Below are 21,735 nucleotides of genomic sequence, written 5' to 3'. Positions count from 1 at the left end.
CAACTTAGAAGTCAAGTACAAAAGCAATAACGGACCGTCCAAGCTGCCCTTAACTGACCAAAACTGTTTCACTAATGTCCTCCTCTCTCCCTCCTCTCCTCATCAGGTACAGCAGGTTCAAGTGTTTGCCGACGTCCAGTGTACGGTGAACCTGGTGGGCAGCGACTCCTACCTAAACCAGCCGGGGTCCATAGGCACCCAGAAGGGCCCCCAGGGGCCTCAGAGCAGCCAGTCCCAGCAGAAGAGCCTCCTCCAGCAGCTCCTCACAGAGTGACTCCTCAGCTCAGCCGCTTGCCAGGAGAGAGGTGCTCCACAGACCACCGACCTCTTCTCTTTCTCACCTTTGGTTTTAGACACCTGCCTGCCGGACTGGTTAGGAGGGCCCTGGGATGGAGACTGAGGTCCAGGTAAGAGTGTGTCTGACCTGCCAGCCTGCCAGCCAGCCTCAGCCCATACCGTACCATAAGGCAGCAGCTATTGTTCAGCGCTCATTCCTGGTTACCTACTTTCAACACAAATTCTGCTTTCTGTTCTGAGAAAGGAATCAGCTTCCGGTTTTGCCAAGTCGTTGTGGTTGTCAAAAAAGGGTCTGGTTCCTAATTGCCCGTTCCGTCAGGTCCATCGCAGCAGTGCATCTTGGGAATGTGATCAACATGCAGCTGAGCTCAGCTGTAGTTGGTTAACCCGTCGTCTCAACTTTTGCTCTAGCGTGGGGTGGCGTTGTGGGGACAACGTTTGGGAATGTTAGGTTTTTAACCTCTGCAGTGGGAAGCTCAGTTTCAGCTGGATCTGTGACTGACTAGCTCTCTCCATTGCAGTGCCTGATGGGAGGAAATTCCCAGCTCTCGTTTTTTTTGTTTCTCTGTTCTGGTCGTCTGCATCGTCAGGACAACAAGCAGCCGGGATGGGATGGGATGGGAGATTGCGCTGCTCTGCTCAGTTGGCCACACCATCTTTCACATTTTCAAACCACCAGACTGTCAAAGTAACTGTCTGTCTTACACATTTATCTCCTCAGCAGCTGTGAATATGAGCCATGTTGGGCTCTCCTTGGCCTATCAGTATGGTTTGTCATGTGTAACCGTGCAGGTGGGTAGTATTGTACAGCACAGATGGACAAAAAATTGGGATGAGTTCACACTTTCTACTTTCCTTTCAAAAGCGTCATTTAATTACTCTGAAATGCAACTGTCGTTTTTAGCTCAAACTATACATTGTGATTCAATGCGGTTTTCTTCCGTTTTTTTATTTGAGAGTAACATGTCAGTTATTTTTTTTTTTTAAGGCGATATTTGGCATTATGAAAATGTAACTCTGCTAAATGTGCTCTGTGTTCTGTAATGTGAAAAAAGAAAATCTCGGTATAAGAATTTGATTGATTTTAGAAATGGCTAGCTCTGCTCTTTTGGCATCCCTTTGAATGTTTTAAATCCCCTAAAATGTACCTCAAAACGAACAAGAATGGGTTCTCAATATTACACAATGACATAAATAGGTTCTAACTCGTAACCGTAGAACTTCCTCACTCAGAAGTGATGGAAGTTGAATGGGGTGTTTTCTTGGAAACACTGTGCTCTCTCTCCTCCAACTCTCTGCCTGTGATGATGTCATTCCACTGGCCACACACTACAGCTCTTTTTGACTGCTCATGTGACTACTGTTGCCCAGTCAGACACTGTCTATCAGCGCTAACCTCTGATATTTTACTATACACATTCAGTCGCATAGAAAGTCTGGCCAAAAAACACCATGTTTTATTTATGTGGGTAAACAATAACCTATTAACAAGCAATAAAGCGGAAAATGAAGAGAAAGCAACAACAGAAAGAGCAAAGTTCGGCGACGTAATGATAATGAAAAATCAAGTCTAATTTGGCTTTTGGCTTCTCTGCTCTATCCCGGGTATGTGTATTTCTCTGCTCTATCCCGGGTGTGTGTATTTCTCTGCTCTATCCCGGGTATGTGTATTTCTCTGCTCTATCCCGGGTATGTGTATTTCTCTGCTCTATCCCGGGTATGTGCATTTCTCTGCTCTATCCCGGGTATGTGTATTTCTCTGCTCTATCCAGGGTATGTGTATTTCTCTGCTCTATCCCGGGTATGTGTATTTCTCTGCTCTATCCCGGGTGTGTGTATTTCTCTGCTCTATCCCGGGTATGTGTATTTCTCTGCTCTATCCCGGGTATGTGTATTTCTCTGCTCTATCCCGGGTGTGTGTATTTCTCTGCTCTATCGCGGGTATGTGTATTTCTCTGCTCTATCCCGGGTATGTGTATTTCTCTGCTCTATCCCGGGTGTGTGTATTTCTCTACTCTATCCCGGGTATGTGTATTTCTCTGCTCTATCCCGGGTATGTGTATTTCTCTGCTCTATCCCGGGTGTGTGTATTTCTCTGTTCTATCCCGGGTGTGTGTATTTCTCTGCTCTATCCCGGGTGTGTGTATTTCTCTGCTCTATCCCGGGTATGTGTATTTCTCTGCTCTATCCCGGGTGTGTGTATTTCTCTGTTCTATCCCGGGTGTGTGTATTTCTCTGCTCTATCCCGGGTGTGTGTATTTCTCTGCTCTATCCCGGGTATGTGTATTTCTCTGCTCTATCCCGGGTATGTGTATTTCTGACTAACAGAAGGCTTTCTTAAGGGTGTTATGGTCCAACTAGATATCTGACTGTATATACAAGGTATTTTACAAAGTGTGCAACATTACCCGAGCACAGCTAATAACCGAGGAGGGTTAGGGATGATCAGTTGAAATAGCATGCATGATCACCATCCTCCTCCGGAGACCTCAAATTGAATGCCAACTACTTTAATGTGCTATGATTTCTGAATCACGTTGTGTACCGTTTCAATGGCGTTTGTGTGCCTGTGCTTTATACCCAAACAGTGGCTCAGGTGTCCTCAGCATACAACTCAAATTCAACCTGAAAATGGCATCATTTCGTGTGGTGTTGATTCAAGTTGACATGAAAAGCTGGTAGCAGTTCCACTTCGGAAACTCATTTGTGAAACTGATACACTGTGATTGGACATACCACTTGTTCCTGTCATTCTAAGACACTTAAAATGTTGCTTTGCTTTTAGCCTATTGCATTTAATTCAAAACAATATATATATATACGATTAATAGATGAGATATTTAAGTGTATCTTCTGATAAGGTAAATGTTTTATTTTCTATTTGAAAGGGATGTGGGTTAACAATTAGTACTTCTCAATGTTAAAGCCATTCCTGAGCCACTGTTTGGTTTATGTAAATAAACATACACTTTACAAAACACACGGAAGCAAGACAAAATGAACAGAATGTATGTGGAAGGATTTCATTTGTTTTCAGTATACATTTGTACTATATAGGGTACCAGCTAACGGTTTCATACTCCCAGAAGTGTTACAAAAGATAACTTTTCATGGATATCTTCTTCACATACTCTCCAGCCTTCGCTCCTCATTTAGGAACAGGCATTACTGTATAGAAAGTGTTAATAGAACTACGTCAAATGCAGAAGTTCATCTGATCTGTTGATATGAACTGTTTAGCATTTGGGATATAATATGCCGAATGCAAAGCACCATTAGACAACGGTCATTAACTAACAGACATTCGTATATGCAAGAGCCGCTCAATGGCAAAGACAGTCCGTTCAGTACAGGTACAAGGTAAATATTTGAACTGGTTCTTCAACATGTGTATATAACAGACAATGTGAATATGTATTTGTTCAGAATCGACAAAATGTAGTGCTCCAAGTTTGTGGTATTAACTACTCGCTTCCATTTTATTATTTTTTGTATTATTATTTTTGACGTATATGACTGTCTGAGTGTGTGTTTGTATGTGATTAATACTGTATATCTGGTGTTTAAGATGGAAACTGAATATGTCCGGATTTGATTTCTTCTTCTTCTTATAGATACCTGCAAGTTTTCCTGTGGGTGTTGTTCTGATTGCTCTTTATGTGAGAGAATGGGTTAGCGACTGCTGAATGTGATTTTACTGAGAGAGAAGCAGTGTGGACTGGCTTTTGTACGGGTTAATTTAAAAACAAACAAAAACACACACAAAAAAAAGGCCATATTATTTAATTTCTCTGTTGTTAAAACGTTTAAACAGATCTGAGAAAGTGGAACCTTGTATTCTGAGAAGCATCGCGGTAGTTAAGTGGGCTTTTGTAGATCGCCTGATATACTTTTAGCGTTTTCAAAAAGTAATGACCAAAGCTTTAAGATGTTTAATTCATATCATATGCAAGCCTCATGCAATTGGACGAGACAAAATGTAGCGTTTGTTCACTTTTCTAAAAGGAAATAGTCTATACATACTAGCTCCTCCTTGACCACACTATTCATTTGTGGTAGTTTGTGCTTTGCGTGTTTGTCCTTTATTTCCTTTTCCACACAATTTGTCCTAAGACACTGACAAGTGACCTATCAGATTTAGTATTTTTATCTAACTTCTATTCTTTGGAATATCCCAAAGTATGATCAGTTAGAAACTTCCTCTCCTTGTTGCCGTTGACTCCTGGCAAAGACGCAAAAAGACATGTAGGGCCTGACATGCTGTCACTGTTTACAGGAAGAGAGAAACTTGCAACAGCTAGCTATGCACCTTAACAAAAATATTTTTTTTAGCACTGATTTGGGTTTTCAAAGCAAACTAGAATTTGAATCAATGATTTAAATCAAGGTATTTTAGTTTATTGAAAGAAGAAGAAGTGAAACCTAGTGAACCAATTATTATTTAATTTTTTTACTCAACTAGCATTAGTGATAGTTGTCTGAACTTGTGGGTCTACTCTATCAACTGAATCTCACAGATAGATGATTCAATCAAATATTTCAATTTATTTAGCTGAATACTTTATACCAAATTTGAGGTGCTTCTTGTATATACAGTATTTTCTGCATAGAGGACTGCTCCTCGCTGTTTGATGATAATGTTAATGAGGATTTTCTTATCTTTACCTTTATAAAACAAGTTTGCTGCATTTTACATTACTTTTGTACAAGAAATCTAAATATTCCAGGAATTTGCAAGAAATACAATCTACTTTTGCACTTTATCTCAGAATTATTTAGAGGAAACAGGCCATCATAAATACTACTCGTGTTCACATTAGATTACTATTTAATCATCCTAAATCCCCTAAATCACAGGAAGTTGGTGGCACCTTCATTGGGGAGGACGGGCTCGTGGTAATGGCCAAAGCGGAATAGGTGTAATGGTATCAAATACATCGAACACGTGGTTTTCATATGTTTGAAGCCATTCCTTTTGCTCTGTTCCAGACATTATTATGAGCTCTCCTCCCCTCAGCAGCCTCCTGTGCCCTAAATATAATAGAAAGTAAAATATAGATTTCTCAGGTTCTTAAGAACTTGGTTGCAGAGCCCATCAATATGATTACAAAAGAGAAGTGTTCATTCTCTACTACTACTCTTAGTAGTTTCACATATGATCCTTCTCTCTGCCACAGAGCCTCAATCTAAACTATGCCTTTCTTCTTCAGGTGATCCACTGCCCCTCTCCCCTTGGCCATTAGTTAACTAACGCGCTTACACTCATACGTCCTGTCCTGTGTAACCGATGTGAAATGGCTAGCTAGTTAGCGGTGGTGCGCGCTAATAGCGTTTCAATCTGGTGACGTCACTCGCTCTGAGACCTTGAAGTAGTGTAGTTGGGCGCGATGGGTAACGATGCTTCGAGGGTGACTGTTGTCTGTGTGCAGAGGGTCCCTGGTTCGAGCCCAGGTAGGGGCGAGGAGAGGGACGGAAGCTATACTGCTACAGTAGCTTTAACTGTTCAAAACATTCCTCCTCAACTCTGCTCTTAGCTACCAGCAATCATTGTGCTCTGGTCTATACTGTAGCATTTTACATTTGAGTCATTTAGCATACGCTCTTATCCAGAGTGACTTACAGTAAGTAGTGAGTTAATACATTTTCCTGTACTGGTCCCCTGTGGGAATCGAACCCCGTTGCAGGCGCCATGCTCTACCAACTGAGCCCCACGGGACCAGCAGCAGTTCTATTCTATATATTTCTAGGCTTAGTCATTTCTACCAAGCAGTAACAGCCCTACATACGTGTACTGCTGTCCCCTGCGTCTGTTATTTTGTCATTGTCACCACCTTGTAACATACTGCCTAATGCAGAAGCAACTATCATCCTTGTTAAGATGAATGCACTCTACCTTCTACAGGTATTACTTCTCAACTGTTCCGAGTATTGGAGCAACTGTTTGCTGATGATGTTTGTCAAGTATTGTAAGTGCTGCATAATCGAGACTGAAGTTGGTTGTGGATGGAGAAATCAAAAGCTTGTCTCGCCACTTATAAGGCCAATGCTTTCTCATTGAAACGAGGTTCCACTTTTCCCCCTGTAAAATTAATATAAATAAATATAAATATATATATTATACATTTTACTCATTTTGTCCAGTTTTGTTTATTATACTTGTGTACATTTGTTTTTAGACAGGCATCAGAGCAGCTGTGTGGGTGGGACAATATGAATGAAGTATCTGGGAGAATTATGCATGTTTTTATTTCTGTGTCCAGGTGGAATACCTGGGATAAATCCTACCTTTTCTTAGGACGTCGTAGACAATCAGTCTCAGGCTGGGTCAAGTAGCTACAGGGGGTTCCTGTAGACTGAAAAGCAACGTTTTTGCATCTACTGAAACAGTCTTATTTGTCTGTCAATTTTTTGGGAGGTATCTAGCTGCTCAGACTGGGATTAGTTCAAAGTTTACACACACACAACACACACACCTCGTGCGTTCGGTCCCTCTATTGCTTTTCCAAGGTGAAGATGCAGACCTTGAAGGAAATGATGCTTTGACTAACAAATCTATAACATCCATGAATGTGAGAATGCAACACATTTGCAATAAAAACACCAATTAAAACAGGATATGTAATGTTGGTTGATTGTCTTTCTTTTTTTACTACACTGTATTTCTCATTTTCATTACTGTCACACTACATTGCCACTAGTTGCATTACCTCTTTCAACCTCAGTTTATTGTAAGGGCTGTATTCTGTGTATTGTAAAGTACCGAATAATACAAGAAGACCAAATTAGTTGACCATGTTTAATGCATCTTGTATGTTTGTAAACAGACTCCAACCATCGGTGGCTGGAAAATACCTTGCATAACCATTCACCATTTAATTGAATCACAAGATACATGGCCACATCAAATTAGGTGGACCGACATTCACTCTTTAAATGCCGTTTTATGGCAGTCTTCACTCAGTGAGTGATGTCTCCTTGTTACTGTAGGAAGACAAACACTGACACTGCTTATCAGAGTGGGATTCTTCCTTGTGAAGTTGGAGCACGGACACTGAGTGCTGGTTCTTCCCCCTTCAGCATCACCAAGATGCACAGGTCAACCAAAAAAAAGACCACCAAATTAACTGACTGGTGTGGAGCCATGGTCCAGACTCCATTCACCAAATGCATGTTACAGCAGGGGTCTCTCTTTGTCCCTCTGTGTCATTTGAACAGCTTGAACTTGTGCAGCAGAGGATGTACAATGTCTTTGGGGTAAGGCTTCAGGGCCAGGCAGGTGGGGACGTTCTCTGGCTGCTCAATCCACAGCTTGTGGGCGATCCCCTCCTCTGTCAGCGTCTCAGACAGGCTGGAGAGGGAGGCCTGGTCCACAGCCTGACCAAAAGATGAAGGAGAAGAGGGAGATCAAATCAAATGTATTTATATAGCCCTTCGTACATCAGCTGATATCTCAAAGTGCTGTACAGACACCCAGCCTAAAACCCCAAACAGCAAGCAATGTAGGTGTTGAAGCTCACAAGCATTAGTTTATTTTCTCAAAAATCACATTATCATTCACTGCATAATTATTCCATCCTACAGTATTTACTTTACATAACGAAACTTTACGTATAAATATTTACTTTACAAAAAATGATTTTGTATTGAGAGGCTATTTTTATGCAGCTTGATATGAGCGCATGGGCAAAGTCAGTAGGAAACTTGTTTTGCCCACGTTCGCGCAAAACACAGGCATATCGATTTAGTTCACTATTAGCAGTATAATATTGATTAACTTGCAAGCTAATAATAGTACCCCATTCCCAGCTACCTGAAGGACGACTTTGTGCATGCTGTCCAGTTCTGCCAAGTACTCCTGCGTGTCTGGGTCGTTGTAGTTCAGATGAATGGCAGCGATGGCAGCATGACAGGCTTGCGTTATAACCGCCCCTAATGGCCAGGCCAACGTATGGACCAGGTCTGACCGGACCACAACATACTGGACAAGACGACGGGGGGCTGCGGTTCCTGACGCCGCCATCTTTGGTCGGTAATGGTAGAGGACCGGAGGCAGCTACTGTACAGATAGAACAACGAGACAGATATTTAACGGATGTATAAATCTGAGGCATCCGCTTAGCCAAATATGGTAGTGAGAGGAAGCCCAGGGGCCGGCAGTGGGAGACGAGGGAACGAAAAATCGATTTTTGCACATTTTCTCATCGATTAAACATTTGATCCCAATACAGTTTTCTGTTCCCAAAACTACAATCTGTTACGAGCAGAGTGGACTATGTTTTGTATACGTTACCCTTTGCTTAGAAGGAGTGCAAAGGCGAATTGAGTTGTTGCACACGTACACTTAAGAGTAGGCGTTTCCTAACGGAATAATGCAAATGTGTGCTAGAACGCGCCAATAGAATCTCGCAAGATCGTACTTGGCCCTGCCCACCTCCTTGCTTGTTCTGTTCACTATGACTAATTTGTTGCCATTTGAATCGACATGCAGTGGTCTATCTTGGTTTAGTTAAACAAATCTTTAGCTAAAGTTCTTGCTGCCTGTGCTGGAAATGATGCTTTGTTTATCTTCTGTGTAGGTACATGTATATCCCCTTGTGGTTGAAATATATAATTTCACAAGGGAAGTCAAATGTACACCACCCATGACAGTGTACATTCAATAGGTTCATTGATTACAGTAGGCTACAAAGTATTTCAGATGGTGTGCTTTTGCTCCAGATTTGTTACCGGTTCCATCTCTCCTGTGATTCCCTTTTATAGTTACTTCTCAGATTAATTTACTCTCAGTAACAATGCCTGATTTTCAAGCAGATTTAAAACCGGACTGAGACTGGACCATTCAGAAACACTGGAATTGGGAACTTAAGGCAAACCGGTGTTATTCACAATGATCAGTGTGGTTTGCCTGTCTCAGGAGCAGGTACTGGAGCCGACTGTGTTAATTGGACCCATGCGTCTTCATGGGTCCAATTGGGGTCCTTATCTAATAGGGATACGATACCACATATAACCAAACCCACAGTTTAAAAAAAAAGAAAAAAAAGAAGAAGAAATGTACCAATTATGTCATGTCCTACCATACAGATTTTGCCAGTTGAAAGTGTAGTGAGTGACCCCATCTCTCCCTATTTTACTTCTAGACAATGGTGACCTGTCATTCAGGGCAGGCCACCTATTTTGAGCCCCACATTTTTAGCATGCCTGTTTTTTAGGTTGCCTGTTTTGCATGTTATTTTGGCATTAATACGTGTCACATATCATTTTGCAAACAATGTAATATATATATATATAATTGAGTTAATAAAGCTGCATACAAACATGGTCTCTTTTTTGTTTTCTTGAGTAATGCAGCCCCAAAATGCAGGTGTTTCACCAGCAGGAAATACAGAGCGTTGTGCCGTGATTGGCTCAGTTTTCTGTCACTCATGGGGACACTACGTCACCGCCAAGTCTAAGAGTACAGCTACACAATTCTAGCCCCTTGGGTGCTCCCATAGAGTTAAATTAGAAGTGCCCATCCAAGAAGGCTCAAGGTCATTGGCCAGAGATAAAATAAACGAGCTCAGACTGGGAATTGTAAATCTGGCCTCTTTCTAGAGCTCCGACCTGGTTAGAGCCTGTAAGTAAGCATTTCACTGTAAGGTCTACTACACCTGTTGTATTCAATGCAAGTGACAAATAAACTTTGATTTGATTCATACAAGAGCTGAGCTAAGACTGAGATTTGAACAACAGCCTATCCTCCAGATCAATGACGTCATCATGATTTTACCTTGTTTTTTTCTGAGTTCCCAGTTGTTTTGAAAGCACCATAAATCCAGAGAACTCCAAACTTTGATGACAAAATTTGCCCATGAAGGACCGCCGTGCCACCTTCCTGTTCAGGTGAGCACAGTACAACAAGATGAGTCCAAAAATGTATTGTATGCTGCTGCATAAATTATGTAATATTCAAGGGATATATGTATACTGTAGCTAAGAAAGTAATACTAAGTGTATGTTGTGTAGTAAGCTGTTAGTAGCCCATGTGCCTCTGTAACAGTATAATTTTTAGACCGTCCCCTCGCCCATACCCGGGCGCGAACCAGGAACCCTCTGCACACATCAACAACAGTCACCCACGAAGCATCGTTACCCATCGCTCCACAAATGCCGCGGCCCTTGCAGAGCAAGGGGAACTACTACTTCAAGGTCTCAGAGCAAGTGACGTCACTGATTGAAATGCTGTTTAGCGCAAACACCGCTAACTAGCTAACCATTTCACATCCGTTACACCTCACCCTAATAATTTGGTCTATTTTCACCTCTTTCGCCTACTGTTCTGACTTGGTGGTGCACATTTAGCCTATAACCTGTTTTAGAGAAATGTAATCATTGAATATTGCAAGAGCTTTCATTGTCTGCTTAAATGCCCCCTTTATTTATCCTACGGTTCTTACTTGGTGTACTGGGAGAACACTGTAAGAATGGCCCATATTCTGAATTTTGTCGCTGTACATTTCAAAAGTGCTAAACAAATAGTTATGTTGACAACGTCCATCCTAGCTCGCTCATTATTGTCTTAATCGATATTACGGATGGCCTCTTATCCGCTTGTCGTCCCCTTATGCCATAGTTTGTACATCTCAATTGTCATTAAAAACCACATTTGTTTAAGCAAGTCAGCCATATCAGCTATGTTTTTTTAAGGCAGTAAATGAGGCTGAATGAACTGTTTTTGCTGCCAGACAAGGCTCCGCTGATACCCAGGTGTAGTAGTGGTAAGATGTTGGGACTGCTTTTGGGACAGTTTTATGTAGGCCCTAACAGTTTGTGGGCACCGTTTGTCACCATTATAATGTAATTAATGTATTGTTTAGTGTTGTGTAATGGCTTTGCTGGCATGCATCCCACATTTTATTTTTTCCCCCACAAAGATTTAAGCCACATTGTGTAGACCCATGGACAGATTATACTGTGCAAGAGAACCTGGAGGATAGGCTGTTGTCCAAATCTCAGTCTTAGCTCAGCTCTTCTATAAATCAAATCAAATCAAAGTTTATTTGTCACATGTGTTGAATACAACAGGTGTAGTAGACCTTACAGTGAAATGCTTACTTACCAATAGTGCAAAAAAGGTATTAGGTGAACAATAGGCAAGCAAAGAAATAAAAACAACGGTGAAAAACAGTAGCGAGGCTACATACAGTAGCGAGGCTACATACAGTAGTGACGCTACATACAGTAGAGAGGCTATATACAGTAGCGAGGCTACATACAGTAGCGAGGCTACATACAGTAGTGACGCTACATACAGTAGAGAGGCTATATACAGTAGCGAGGCTACATACAGACACCGGTTAGTCGGGCTGATTGAGGTAGTATGTACATGTTGATATAGTTAAAGTGACTATGCATATATGATGAACAGAGAGCAGCAGCAGTAGTGTAAAAGAGGGGTTGGTGGGTGGCGGGACACAATGCAGATAGCCCGGTTAGCCAATGTGCGGAGCACTGGTTGGTCGGGCCAATTGAGGTAGTATGTGCATGAATATATAGTTAAAGTGACTATGCATATAAGATAAACAGAGAGTAGCAGCAGCGAAAGAGGGGTTGGGGGGGGCACATAATGCAGATAATCAAATGGCTACCCGGAATACCTGTTCAAGAGTCTTATGGCTTGGGGGTAAAAACTGTTGAGAAGCCTTTTTGTCCTAGACTTGGCACTCCGGTACCGCTTGCCATGTGGTAGTAGAGAGAACAGTCTATGAATCAGGCTACAGGTAAGTACACTATAGTCCTTGTACTAGATCTCTTTGCGCTCTTTCGGCAACTTCTAAAGCACAAAGAGATCTGTGACCTTATTCTTCTCCATTTCTCACTAGTGTTAGTGCCATTTAAAAAAAAATTGATAATCAGAATAGCCTGTGCACTATTGTAAACTGGGTGGTTCGACCTCTGAATGCTGATTGGCTGACATCCGTGGTATATCAGATCGTATACCACGGGTATGAAAATACATTTCTTTTTACTATTCTAATTACGTTGGCAACCAGTTTATAATAGCAATAAGGTACCTCGGGGGTTTGTGGTATGTGGCTAATATACCATGACTAAGGGCTGTATCCAGGCACTCTGCGTTGTGTTGTGTGTAACAGCCATTAGCCATGGTATATTGGCTATATACCACACCTCCTCTGGCCTTGTTGCTTAATTATGTAAACGTTCAACATTACTATTACTTTTGTAAATGTATTATATGCCCTTCAAAGAGAATATTAATTTAAACATATAGGCAAGGAGCAACTGTAAACATGATGGTGACATCATGAGAAGTCAACCACTCAGTTGATATCATGCAAATGCAGGAAGCTATTTAAGTGATGTGCGTGTCCATTTTGAAACACTTGACAAGAGAAGAGAAGATGGCGTTATCTGAACCAAGGTACTTTATAGCTCTTTTAAACTAAATGATCCTTTATAATATTGTCTAGATTATGATAGACCTGTAAAATAATCCAGTAGACAGACACCACCTTACAGGAAGTTAAGCTATTATACATATTGTGGTATATAATACAGGAAGACATTGAGAGCTGCACACCGTTGAAAAAAAAGAAATAATGTAGCATTTTGTTTTTGCGCCAAAAGCCATTATCAGTGTGAATGGTGGTAAACTACAGGAAATGAAAGCGATTGAAGACAATACTAGCCTCTCTGCTATTTACTCACTTGTTATTAAAACAAGTTTAAACATGAACATTGAAATCTGATTTTGGCCTCTGGCTATATAAAGCAGCTCAAACTCATTGGAAGACTAGGGAAATACTAGAAAGTCAACAGATTGGAAGGCAGACGCCTTGATTAATTTCCTTTTGAAGATGAGCGAGTAATACATGTTAGGGGTAAATAGCAGAGAAGCTAAAGTATCCTCTTCAACCTCTTTCATTTCCTGTTCTTTACCACAAAATATGTATGACAACATAGCATTCATTTACAGTGACTAGCTAGTTAAAGTCTACACACCCTTGCAGTCTTCACATTTTGCTGCCTTAAAATTGAATCTAAAAAGGGATTACATTCGATTTTTTCCTACCAATCTATACAACCTACTGCATATTTTCAATGTTAAACAGAAAGTAATAAAACATGAAGATGTATTGAGCAACTGTTAGGGCAACATAATAGCCATAGTTTTTGTGAAAATTGCTCATTAAGTAGGAATCATTGATGGACAGCAATATTCAAACCTTCTCTCTGATTTTCAAGCAGATTTAAATCCGGACTGAGAGTGGACCATTCAGAAACACTCAACACCTCTTGGAAAGCCATTCTGGTGTGTCTTTGGAATTCAAATGTGTAATTCTCCCACCTAAAAATACACCTCTATCCCAGGGTTTTCACAAGGTTACGGAAGGTTTTCCTCTAACTTTTTTAATTGGCCTTTCTCCTTTCATATTTATTTTGATCCTGAACTTGCCAATGACAAGCATACCCATAACATGATGCTGCCACCACAATACTTGAAAATACAGAGGATCAACAACATTGCATTCACTCCACATTAGTGGCCTATATGAGAAAGCGAAAAGAAGAAAGACCCTGTTAAAAAATATACATATTTTAATCGAGATTGGAATGATTTTAGTAGCCCATTTTAAATTGTTGAGCTAGGGTATGGCGACTACCATACCGTGCCATACCGTAAGTGAAACCCTCTGTATTTGCAAGTATTATGGTGGCAGCATCATGTTATGGGTAAGCTTGCCACCAGCAAGGACTGGGGAGTTTATCAGTGACTAGCCACCGTGCTTCTACATCTGCATTGCTTGCTGCTTGGGGTTTTAGCCTGGGTTTCTGTATAAGCACTTTGTGACATCTGCTGATGTAAAAAGGGCTTTATAAATACATTTGAATCAGGATAAAACATTTATACGAAAGGAGCAGAAACCCACCTGTCTTTTGAAAACCTAACCCTGGGATACAGTTTTGTTTTTCAGCGGGACAATTCCATACACTACTGTCCATTAATGATTCCTAACCAAATTTACTGAGCTTGAGCAAATTTGACAAAAACAATGGATATATGATGCCTTAAGAGTTGTAGAATCTTATTTAAGAAAATGCACAGCTGTAAGGGCTGCCAACGGTGCTTTCACCAAGTATCAAAGGAGATGTTTTATTTTTTACATCCAAATCTCTATGTTGTAGAATGGTCCAGACACCTTTTTTTGTGATTCCACATGAGAAACTTACCCAAACTTCACTTCTTTATCCTCATTGTATAGTATGGGTGCACTGGATAAACATGAACAACGGCTCCAAAAATAACCAAATATGTCCTTTTATAAACGGCAAATCTCTCAGTATGGTGATGCAAGTCTTTAGATGTTGTACACATGACATTGTGTTATCCCAAACTTTATACACAAAGTTATATTCCCTTTTGAGCGACTCAAGCCCGTTTTCCCTATCCAGCTGTTCCCTTTTCCGTGTAGTAACATGTAACTGCCGACATGTTCTGTTATGATCTCCACCCGGCACAGCCAGAAGAGGACTGGCCACCCCACATAGCCTGGTTCCTCTCTAAGTTTCTTCATAGGCTTTGGCCTTTCTAGGGAGTTTTTCCTAGCCACCGTGCTTCTACACCTGCATTGCTTGCTGTTTGGGGTTTTAGGCTGGGTTTCTGTACAGCACTTTGAGATATCAGCTGATGTACGAAGGGCTATATAAATTGATTTGATTTGATAAAGAAAACACCAACATTAAGCGTCTTCATAGGGCATTGGGCCACCACCAGCTGCCACAATAGCTTCAATGCGCCTTGGCATAGATTCTACAAGTGGGTTTTTCTATAAATAATGGGGCCAATGTGTGACATTGGGATCAACATTTCAAAATTGGTTTAAAACAAAACTAAAAAGGATGTTAATGCAGTTTCACATGTGTAGCCTTCTAAGAATAAAAAGGAATATATGCAAATTGACCCATAACTCCAGCTATACAACAACATAGGTCTAGGACTATACATCCTTTAAGAAGGGTTCATACAGACACTGGCAAGTCACATTCAAGGACTTTCAGGGACTTTTGCAAGCGCTTAATTGTAATTTTCAATGTTATACAATTGTATAATGTCTATAATTTTACATGTAAGGCCTAATATAGAACCCCCCCACCCCAAAAAAAGCCGGCAAAAAGTGTACAAATAAATCAATAAAAGTAGGCCGTTGCCACTTTAAGAATAAAGCATTTTTCAGGACTTGCTAATGCATTGATATTCAAATTGTTTTTACATAACAATATGTGAGAATAATGTGGACATTGCTTCTAACTCAATAGATTGGATTCATGCATGGCACTTTTTCTGTAGCCTATGTGGCCGACGCAGGCACACATAATAAAACCATGCACAGTGGTAGAATTCATCTCACCATTTGAATCTCATCATCGCTGTTTTTATAATGATAAAGTGACCAAAAACCAGGTCCCTTTTTTAATGGAAGGATTTGTATGGAAAGCCAAATTGAATCCAACATTAGATGTAATAACCGCACATGGTTTTAACACAGCAGAGTAGCGCAACACCATTCAATTAAAGGGGTGGGAAACAAACAAAAGTGGCCACGTCTCTTACAAAACCTGATCAAAAATGAAATGACAGATAATTATAAGGGAGCAGGTAAACTTATAAAATGGCTACAATAACTTTTCAACCACCAAACAGAGGAAATGTCTGATTTTCAAGGTAGGCTTATTCCAATATTTCTGAGCTGTAAATTCAAGTTCAAGGAGGCAACTTCAAGCCCCTTGTATTGTTTAAAATTGCAGGTCTAACATGGAAAACAAAATGCATTTGTACTGTTGTTTTATTAACAGATCATATTGTGAATAAGACCAATAGGCTATGTAACCTGTTGTCATTATTTCCAGAATAATTCATATGAATAGCGTTGAGTGTTGCTCAATAGTCTATTCTACACAATTGCGTAAAGTAGACTCGGTATCAAATCCGAGGCACAAAGACATATGAAAACATGAACTCATTACCTTGATGCTTTCTTTGTTAAATCTAATGAGGCCCTGCTGTAAATCAAACAGACAATAATAAATGATAAACATAAATTTGCTAGGGGTATTTGATTCTTACAGGGCCAGCATCCCGGAGTCGCCTCTTCGCTGTTGACGTTGAGACGGGTGTTTTGCGGGTACTATTTAATGAAGCTGTCAGTTGAGGACGTGTGAGGCGTTTGTTTCTCAAACTAGGCACTCTAATATACTTGTCCTCTTGCTCAGTTGTGCACCGGGGCCTCCCACTCCTCTTTCTATTCTGGTTCGAGACAGTTTGCACTGTTCTGTGAAGAGTTTAGTTTTTGTTTATTAATTCGACCTTTTTAAAAAACAAGCACACACTTAAAAGCCATACATGCACATGAATAAAATCATGGAGGATAACACACAATAAAGTCTGGGACTTATTTCCATTGTGTTTTTTTTTGAGAGAGAGTAGAGTAGAGAGTAGTATATACAGTTGAAGTCGGAAGTTTACATACACCTTAGCCAAATACATTTAAACTCAGTTTTTCACAATTCCTGACATTTAATCCCAGTAAAAAATTCCCTGTCTTAGGTCAGTTAGGATCACCACTTTATTTTAAGAATGCGAAATGCCAGAATAATAGTAGAGAGAATGATTTATTTAAGCTTTTATTTATTTCATCACATTCACAGTGGGTCAGAAGTTTACATACACTCAACTTGGGTTAAACGTTTTGGGTAACCTTCCACAAGCTTCCCACAATAAGTTGGGTGAATTTTGGCCCATTCCTCCTGACAGAGCTGGTGTAACTAAGTCAGGTTTGTAGGCCTCCTTGCTCGCACACGCTTTTTCAGTTCTGACCACAAATCTTCTATAGGATTGAGGTCAGGGCTTTGTGATGGCCACTCCAATACCTTGACTTTGTTGTCCTTAAGCCATTTTGCCACAACATTGGAAGTATGCTTGGGGTCATTGTCCATTTGGAAGACCCATTTGCAACCAAGCTTTAACGTCCTGACTGATGTCATGAGATGTTGCTTCAATATATCCACATAATAGTCCCTCCCGCAGCAAAGCACCCCCACAACATGATGCTGCCACCCCCGTGCTTCACGATTGGGATGGTGTTCTTCGGCTTGCAAGCCTCCCCCTTTTTCCTCCTAACATAAAGATGGTCATTATGGACAAACAGTTCTATTTTTGTTTCATCAGACCAGAAGACATTTTTCCAAAAAGTACGATCTTTGTCCCCATGTGCAGTTGCAAACTGTAGTCTGGCTTTTTTATGGCGGTTTTGTATCAGTGGCTTCTTCCTTGCTGAGTGGCCTTTCAGGTTATGTCGATATAGGACTCGTTTAACTGTGGATATAGATACTTTTGTACCTGTTTCCTCCAGCATCTTCACAAGGTCCTTTGCTGTTGTTCTGGGATTGATTTGCATTTTCGCACCAAAGTACGTTCATCTCTAGGAGACAGAACGCGTCTCCCTCCTAAGAGGTATGACGTCTGCGTGGTCCCATGGTGTTTATACTTGCATACTATTGTTTGTACAGATGAATGTGCAAATTGCTCCCAAGGATAAACCAGACTTGTGGAGGTCTACACTTTTTTTCTGAGGTCTTGGCTGATTTCTTTTGATTTTCCCATGATGTCAAGCAACGAGGCACTGAGTTTGAAGGTAGGCCTTGAAATACATCCACAGGTACACCTCCAATTGACTCAAATTATGTCAATTAGCCTATCAGAAGCTTCTAAAGCCATGACATCATTTTCAGGAAGTTTCCAAGCTGTTTAAAAGGCACAGTCAACTTAGTGTATGTAAACTTCTGACCCACTGGAATTGTGATACAGTGAATTAGAAGTAAAATAATCTGTCTGTAAACAATTGTTGGAAAAATTACTAGTGTCATGCACAAAGTAGATGTCTTAACCGACTTGCCAAAACTATAGTTTGTTAACAAGAAATTTGTGGAGTGGTTGAAAAACAAGTTTTAATTACTCCAACCTAAGTGTATGTAAACTTCCGACTTCAATTGTACATACTATTTTGAAAATGTTATTTGACCTAAAAAGTGTGGGGCTCAAAACAGGTGGGTCTCTGCCCTACCTGCCCTGAATGACTGGTCGCCACTGGACAGCTTGCACTTCCATAAATGCAAGGACAGAAAAGTAATGTTTTATGTCACACGATTTGGGACAAATCTGTCAAGACACCAACCATGAGGAATTGTATTGAATATAGCTATGATCCCATTATATCTTAATGTAAATACATTACATATATATATTGAATACATTTTAGAATGTTTTGTGTTTCACCTACAGACCTGGCCTTAAGACTATATATAGCTACTATGTCAAATTGGGTAAGTGAAAATAGAACAATATGTCAAAAATATCATATAGATTTGATAACGGTTTCATTATTTGGTATAACACTAATTTACCTTCTCATTTTCTTCTTTGTGGATGCAGCTCGGAACATGCCTCGAGGGTAAGGGTCTGGTGAAAATAAAATAAACTACACTACAAAGTTGACACACAACAAATGTGTTTTTGTTTGGCGACAACTTCATTTATTTGCCTGAATGTCTTTCCAGGTCTCACCAAGACTCGGAGAAGCTAATCAGAGGAGAGGAGAGCCCTTACATGTTGCCAGGAGGAACATTTGTCGGACTCCTTTTCCAAAACACCTGTGTTCTGAGCAGTCTATTGGCCGGAATACATATAACAGCAACAAGATTTAGCAAAATCAAAGATTATCTTATGACAGACAACACAGTCGGTGCAGTCATAACCTTTCTCGATAACAAAATGTTTAACGAGGCAATGGGTCTTTGGCTTATTAACTTAGATCTGCGTGTTGGAAGAAAGCTATACTTTTCCCAAAACGAATGTCTAGATTGTAGAGGCTATGTCGAAGACTTCCTACCAAATTTCAATGACCTGACAATTGTCAAATATGAAGACGACAACAACGATCACAATATGAGCCCCTCAGCTTGCATTTACAATGGAACACTGAGGTAATAAGTCATCATTGACTACCTTTTCTATTTCATTGTTATAAACAAGCAGGTTCTATTTAATTATTCATTCTCTACTTTATCGGATTACATTTATTTTACAGTTCTAAGAAATCACTATACTTTATAGGTGTGTGCAAATACCATATGAAATATAAACATGAAAGACACATTTTGTTAAGATGCCAATGACATTCTGATTTTTGAAACTGTTATTTGATTTTCTCTGTCCATCCTGTCGTGTTTCTCTTTCTGTGTATTGTGAAAGCAATTTTAAGATATATGGTCACGTTTACATCCTGGACACCGTATTGGACCCTAAACTCATCCTGGTGAATATGCTTGGCCGAATGGGAAACGGATTTATTCCTCCTTATGTCATCACAGATGATTTTTCAAGGTACTGTTAGGTTGAACTGCATAATGCTTTTAAGGTTTAACTTGTAGGCTATGTTTGGTGTCACTACCAGTATGGTGCATATAGAATGCAGAAAATTAGGAGATTGAAGGCTGTGATCCAATACTGAGGTAAAATATTTGGAAGTGGATATTTGACCGGTTTAGGAATGAGAGTTAGGTTAAGGTTAGTTTCAGTGAGGTTATGGAAATGCATAAAAGTTAACATTGGGCATAACCCAATGCCAACCCCAATACAGCTTCTGTTTTGTCTTATGTCCATTCTGATTGAATTTCTACTCCTAATAGGAAGTACGAGCTTCAGTTCCTTTTGCTGGGATTGATCACAGCAGAGATCAAACACATGGTGCTGTGTGTTAAACAAGAAGGAGGGCGATGGATGCTGTACGATAACTCAGGAACGCCCCAATTCCAGGACTTCAACATGGAGATAGAAAGGAAGAAATACGTTGTTTTCCTCGCTGCCTACGTGAATGTGAACAGTGCATATCCAGAGAAACAAGTGCAAGAATCAGAGCAAGGTGAGGTATAACCAAGAACTGAAAACAGTTCTATGTTGCCACTGGAATCTTCAGTTATGAAGTCATCCTATATTGTCTTAAGTGATTCAATTCCTAACTGCAATTATGATTTGGCAAATGCCCCTAAACAATAATATGCTACTCCATTCTTTTACAGTAAATGACCTCCTCCTGCCAGTGGTTGTAACAGTCAACACCCGCCGATCAACATCCCTATCCCCATTCAGTTTGCCGGTGGAAGAAACAACCATCTCCACCCTGCCGACCTGTCAGCAGCAATGAGAGGATGCTTCCCCCCAAGGTCTGTTCCTAACTATAGTGTAACTGCAGTTGTTTTTTGCTTTCCACTGTCATCATAGGCTTGTTTTAAGGGGGATTTGGCATTAGAATGAAATATTTAAAAATAATCTGTTTAACACATGGGTCGGTGACTGTAAGAGCCATCGCAAAAAAACGAGTGTTAGGAGGGAAGAAATTGATAAGCCCTTGCCAAGCACAATTAGGATACTAGCTGAGATTCAGCATCACGGAGAGCAATAGATTAAATCATCATGACATTTGACATTCAAAGCCACAGGGCATTTTTATCACTCTTAGGCTTTTGTTTAATTGTAGACTAGGCTGCAGGGATGGTAACAACACAGCTAACTTACACACAAACATGTAGCCTGTACGAGATGTAAACATACCACTTTCCCGCCACAGGTGAATCAACTGTTAATGTGTGGTAGGGATCAGAGACCCTTTCCTTTGTGCAACTTGACTGCATTCCTACCAAGTTATGTTTTTCTTTTTATGAAATAATTTTTCATGTAGTCTACTACTGCTTATGAGTGAAGAATTATGGAAGACCGACCCCTGATTTAACAAAATATGTGTTGTCATAAATGACTTGTAAATGTCTGTTTTATCTTTCTGTGTCTCCCCTGTGGAAGTGGAAAACGCAGAGGAATGTGGCTGAGGGCACCCTGGCCTGAATACACCCAGACATTCATTGCCTGAGCCCACTTGGTTGTGCTGCTGATCCCAGTCCTATGGAACCCCTGCTGACCAAGTCCACCTGATCCCAGTCCTATGGAACCCCTGCTGACCAAGTCCACCTGGTTGTGCTGCCTCCACTGGACCGACCTGCCCCCTTTAGCCGCTACACCAACAAATGTTTATTTCTTTACTTACCGTGTCTTTGTTAAAAGCTATCAGACCGAACACGGGGTCTTGAAGTATTGGAAATCTCTATGCGGTACAGCCAGAAGAGGACTGGCAACCCCTCTCAGCCTGGTTCCTCTCTAGGTTTCTTCCTTTTAGGGAGTTTTTCCTAGCCACTGTGCTCTTGCTTATGCTTTGCTGTTTGGGGTCTGACAATTGCATATGTAAAAACTGCTTTATAAATAAATTTGATTGATTGATCAACAACAGGGATACTTTCTCCTTGATTTTACACACGAGGCACATCCAG

General features: G+C 40.5%; 3 protein-coding genes across 8 annotated transcripts in view; 2 read left to right on the top strand and 1 right to left on the bottom strand.

Annotated features, from left to right (window-relative positions):
- Positions 1-6,912, top strand: part of LOC109866207 (nuclear receptor coactivator 1) — a 95,590-nt gene extending 88,678 nt beyond the window's left edge. For 3 of the 4 annotated variants that reach the window (XM_031800214.1, XM_031800213.1, XM_031800215.1), the window contains one exon: positions 107-1,356. In XM_031800214.1, coding sequence (XP_031656074.1) covers positions 107-274 — 168 coding nt within the window. In that variant the 3' untranslated portion in view covers positions 275-1,356. Of the gene's footprint in view, positions 1-106 lie in introns of all 4 variants that reach the window. The other variant, XM_031800216.1, reaches the window with a different exon arrangement.
- A 167-nt stretch (positions 6,913-7,079) lies between these two features.
- Positions 7,080-8,387, bottom strand: LOC109866518 (putative peptidyl-tRNA hydrolase PTRHD1). The gene is made up of 2 exons (XM_020455228.2): positions 8,108-8,387; positions 7,080-7,671 (listed from the first exon to the last, which is right to left on the bottom strand). Exons 1-2 carry the CDS (start codon positions 8,315-8,317, stop codon positions 7,501-7,503), a joined length of 381 nt encoding a protein of 126 aa, XP_020310817.1. The 5' UTR covers positions 8,318-8,387; the 3' UTR covers positions 7,080-7,500.
- Positions 8,388-12,634: 4,247 nt separating this feature from the next.
- Positions 12,635-21,692, top strand: LOC109866502 (uncharacterized). Of its 3 annotated transcripts, XM_031800218.1 has the most exons (8): positions 12,685-12,721; positions 13,549-13,612; positions 18,641-18,681; positions 18,791-18,809; positions 18,916-19,341; positions 19,610-19,741; positions 20,047-20,279; positions 20,437-21,685. In XM_031800218.1, the coding sequence occupies exons 4-8, from the start codon at positions 18,799-18,801 to the stop codon at positions 20,559-20,561; spliced, it is 927 nt and encodes a 308-aa protein (XP_031656078.1). In that variant the 5' UTR covers positions 12,685-12,721; positions 13,549-13,612; positions 18,641-18,681; positions 18,791-18,798; the 3' UTR covers positions 20,562-21,685. The 3 variants fall into 3 exon arrangements, with proteins under 3 accessions (XP_031656079.1, XP_020310785.2, XP_031656078.1); XM_020455196.2 differs by lacking the exon at positions 13,549-13,612 and having other exon boundaries at positions 12,648-12,721; positions 20,437-21,692; XM_031800219.1 differs by lacking the exons at positions 13,549-13,612; positions 18,641-18,681 and having other exon boundaries at positions 12,635-12,721; positions 20,437-21,690.
- Positions 21,693-21,735: the final 43 nt, after the last annotated feature.

This window comes from Oncorhynchus kisutch, linkage group LG21 (assembly GCF_002021735.2).
Source record: "Oncorhynchus kisutch isolate 150728-3 linkage group LG21, Okis_V2, whole genome shotgun sequence".
Taxonomy (NCBI): Eukaryota; Metazoa; Chordata; class Actinopteri; order Salmoniformes; family Salmonidae; genus Oncorhynchus; species Oncorhynchus kisutch.
This window is presented reverse-complemented; position numbering and strand designations above follow the sequence as displayed.